We start from the raw sequence: 2,781 nt of genomic DNA on the forward strand, positions 1-2,781 counted from the left end.
ATTTGTAGCTAATTCATAGCATGTCTGTTTATTACTACTATTAACATTTTAACTGCTAGGTTCTAAGTAGCAATCAACGATCCTTTTCTCTTTTATTGCATATAGTTATTTTTCACTCATTTCCCTCATAGCTGAATAGTAGTTACGTTTTATTACCGATAAACTAAAATTTTCGTATTAGCTCTACCTAAAAAGAGAAAGAAGATTGGAATACCAACAAACGTTTATTATTGAATTTACTCGATCTCTGACGCATTATATATGAACAAAGTAGGTAAGGAAGACTTTTGTGGACATATGAGAAGACTTTAAAGATTGAACTATAAGAACTTACTTTCTCTTGTGGCTTTTTACTATAGGAATGAGAAGAAACTTTTAATCTTTGAAAATGTCAACAAATATATAAAGAATCTATCAACAATGTATGTTAGACTTGCAGTCTATCTACACATACACTCTTTTCTCTCCTCCTCTTTTTGTTTCTATTTTTCCTTTCTCCCTAGCTTATAATATTAAGATTTAAGTTTTAGTAGGTTGGTCTCAATTAATATACTATTATTTTATTATTGAAACTAAACGTTTTTCAGTGATTTAATAAAGATAATCAAATCGATATAAGTAATTTTGTCTCGTATTTATGATTCTTTATGGTAGTTAATACATGTCTAATTTAAACTTGTTCTTCTCTATATTTATTCTCCTTTAATTTGAAAACCAAACTCTAATTACTCTTGTACATACATTGATGTAATGGCATCTATTTTTTTTTTCAATTCAATTGAAGCAACATTATGATTAGAGTCATTGTACTCCCATAAGTAGTGTCACTTGATATATATCACATTAATTTATTCATCATAGTAAGGCTTGGTGTTCTTATAAACTCTTTTAAGAATGTGTAAGAATAATTATCTTATAATGGAGTACTCAAAATTTTCAATTACATAAACTCCACTCCCAAAATTTATTATGCTCCTATAGTTAATTAGTTTAGTGTGCCCCCCAGCTCTTTGGTGATTTTCTTTTCCCTTAAGTTAATACTCCTAGTACATTATAAATAGTTAGTGTAGTTAGGTCATATTAATTAGATTTTCTAAAACTCAAAACATTTTCATATCGAGCATCATATGCAGCAACAGACGTTGTTCACAATTTTAAATTAGTTTATAGTTACAAACTAAGCGTATATCCAGATATCCTACGCTTACAATATTTTCTTTTCGAGTCTAGAATTCCACCGTTATTTCATTTTGGTTTGAACTTTGTTAAAGAATCAACTAAATCCTAAAAAAGTTGTTATACTTAAAAAGTAGAGAAATTTATATTGTGTAATTAACAAATCTATCGTTGGGCTAAGTTTTTTTTCCCTCCTATTGTGTTTTAATTTCCCATGAAGGATTTGCAAAAATAAACGTGGTAGAAATACATGTGAAAAGAAATAGTATTCATATCGAAATTTGATTCAAATCCATCGTTTTCACAATTTAACCAATCTAAAGTTATTAATTTATGCTAAATAACAAAGTAAAAAAAAGATATAAGATAAAAGTAAACTTAAGAGGAACATGACAGGTTAAAATTTTTGCCGGGTAAAACCTAACTCCATAATGTAAAGAAATAATATCAGCTAGACTATAATAATCACCAGCGGCTTCATTTTTTACTGCCATCATGGAGGCGTCACTTTTGTCATGATCTTCGTCCGATTCACTGGAGGAGTCTCCCCATGCAGAAAGAGCTTGTTTCACAACGTTATCAGCAACACCTTTTCTTTTGAATCGTTTGTCAGGAACCTGGTTCTACTTAGCTGCTTTGTCTGAGTTGTGTTTGTACTGATCTTGCTTGAGAAGAGGACAATCTTTGATGAAGTGCCCTGACTCCTCACACTTATGACATAAGTCATATCCTCTTGGCTTGCTGGACCTGCCCCGCTTTGCAATACCTCCATTTCTCCGAACCATTTTCTGAAATCTCTTTGTCAAGTAAGCCATATCAGCATTCTCACCACTTGATTCATTGTTGTCTGTCTTGAGGACCAGGTTTTTTTCCTTCTTGGGTTCTCTTCTCTCGTTATCCTCCTCCTCCTCCTCCTCCTCCTCCTCCTCCTTCTCCTTCTCCTTCTCCTTCTCCTTCTCCTTCTTCTTCTTCTTCTTCTTCTTCTTCTTCTTCTTCTTCTTCTTCTTCTTCTTCTTTATTTCGTACGTCTTCAGATTCCCAACGAGCTCGTCGATGGTCAACTTCTGTAGATCCTTTGCCTCTGTCATAGCATTTACTTTGCTTTCCCAGGAACTGGGTAATACACTCAGTATTTTCGGGACAATTTGTTCCTTGGAATGATTTCTCCCACAGAATGGAGCTCATTGATGATAGAGGTGAAACGAATGTGCATGTCCTGGATGGGCTCGTTGTCCTTCATCCTGAAGAGCTCGTACTCTGTGGTAAGCATATCAATCTTTGACTGCTTGACTTGAGTTGTCCCTTCATGAGCTGTTTGGAAAGCTTCCCAGATCTCCTTAGCAGATTGACATACTTAGATCCTGTTGTATTCATCTGGTCCAATACCAATACCACAGACGAGAATTTTCTTTGCTCGGAAGTTCTTTTCTATGGCCTTGCGATCAGCATCATTGAATTCTTTTCTTGTTTTGGGAACTGTTACTGCTGGGTCACCAATGGTCTTCGTAGGGACGAAGGGTCCATCGCATATAATGTCCCAGAGCTCTGAATCTTCAGCCATGATGAAATCATGCATCCTTGTCTTCCACCATCCATAGTATTGGT

General features: G+C 34.4%; 1 protein-coding gene across 1 annotated transcript; it reads right to left on the minus strand.

The window, feature by feature from the left end:
• Window positions 1–1,799: 1,799 nt before the first annotated feature.
• On the minus strand, window positions 1,800–2,264 carry LOC138902389 (protein pxr-1-like). Its single transcript, XM_070190249.1, has one exon. The coding sequence runs from the start codon at window positions 2,262–2,264 to the stop codon at window positions 1,800–1,802; it is 465 nt and encodes a 154-aa protein (XP_070046350.1).
• Between the last annotated feature and the right edge of the window lie 517 nt (window positions 2,265–2,781).

This window comes from Nicotiana tomentosiformis, chromosome 12 (genome assembly GCF_000390325.3).
Source record: "Nicotiana tomentosiformis chromosome 12, ASM39032v3, whole genome shotgun sequence".
Classification (NCBI taxonomy): Eukaryota; Viridiplantae; Streptophyta; class Magnoliopsida; order Solanales; family Solanaceae; genus Nicotiana; species Nicotiana tomentosiformis.

Coding starts and splice junctions, on each gene's coding strand:
- LOC138902389 (XM_070190249.1), bottom strand. CDS start 2,264: ATGACAGAGGCAAAGGATCTACAGAAGTTGACCATCGACGAGCTCGTT.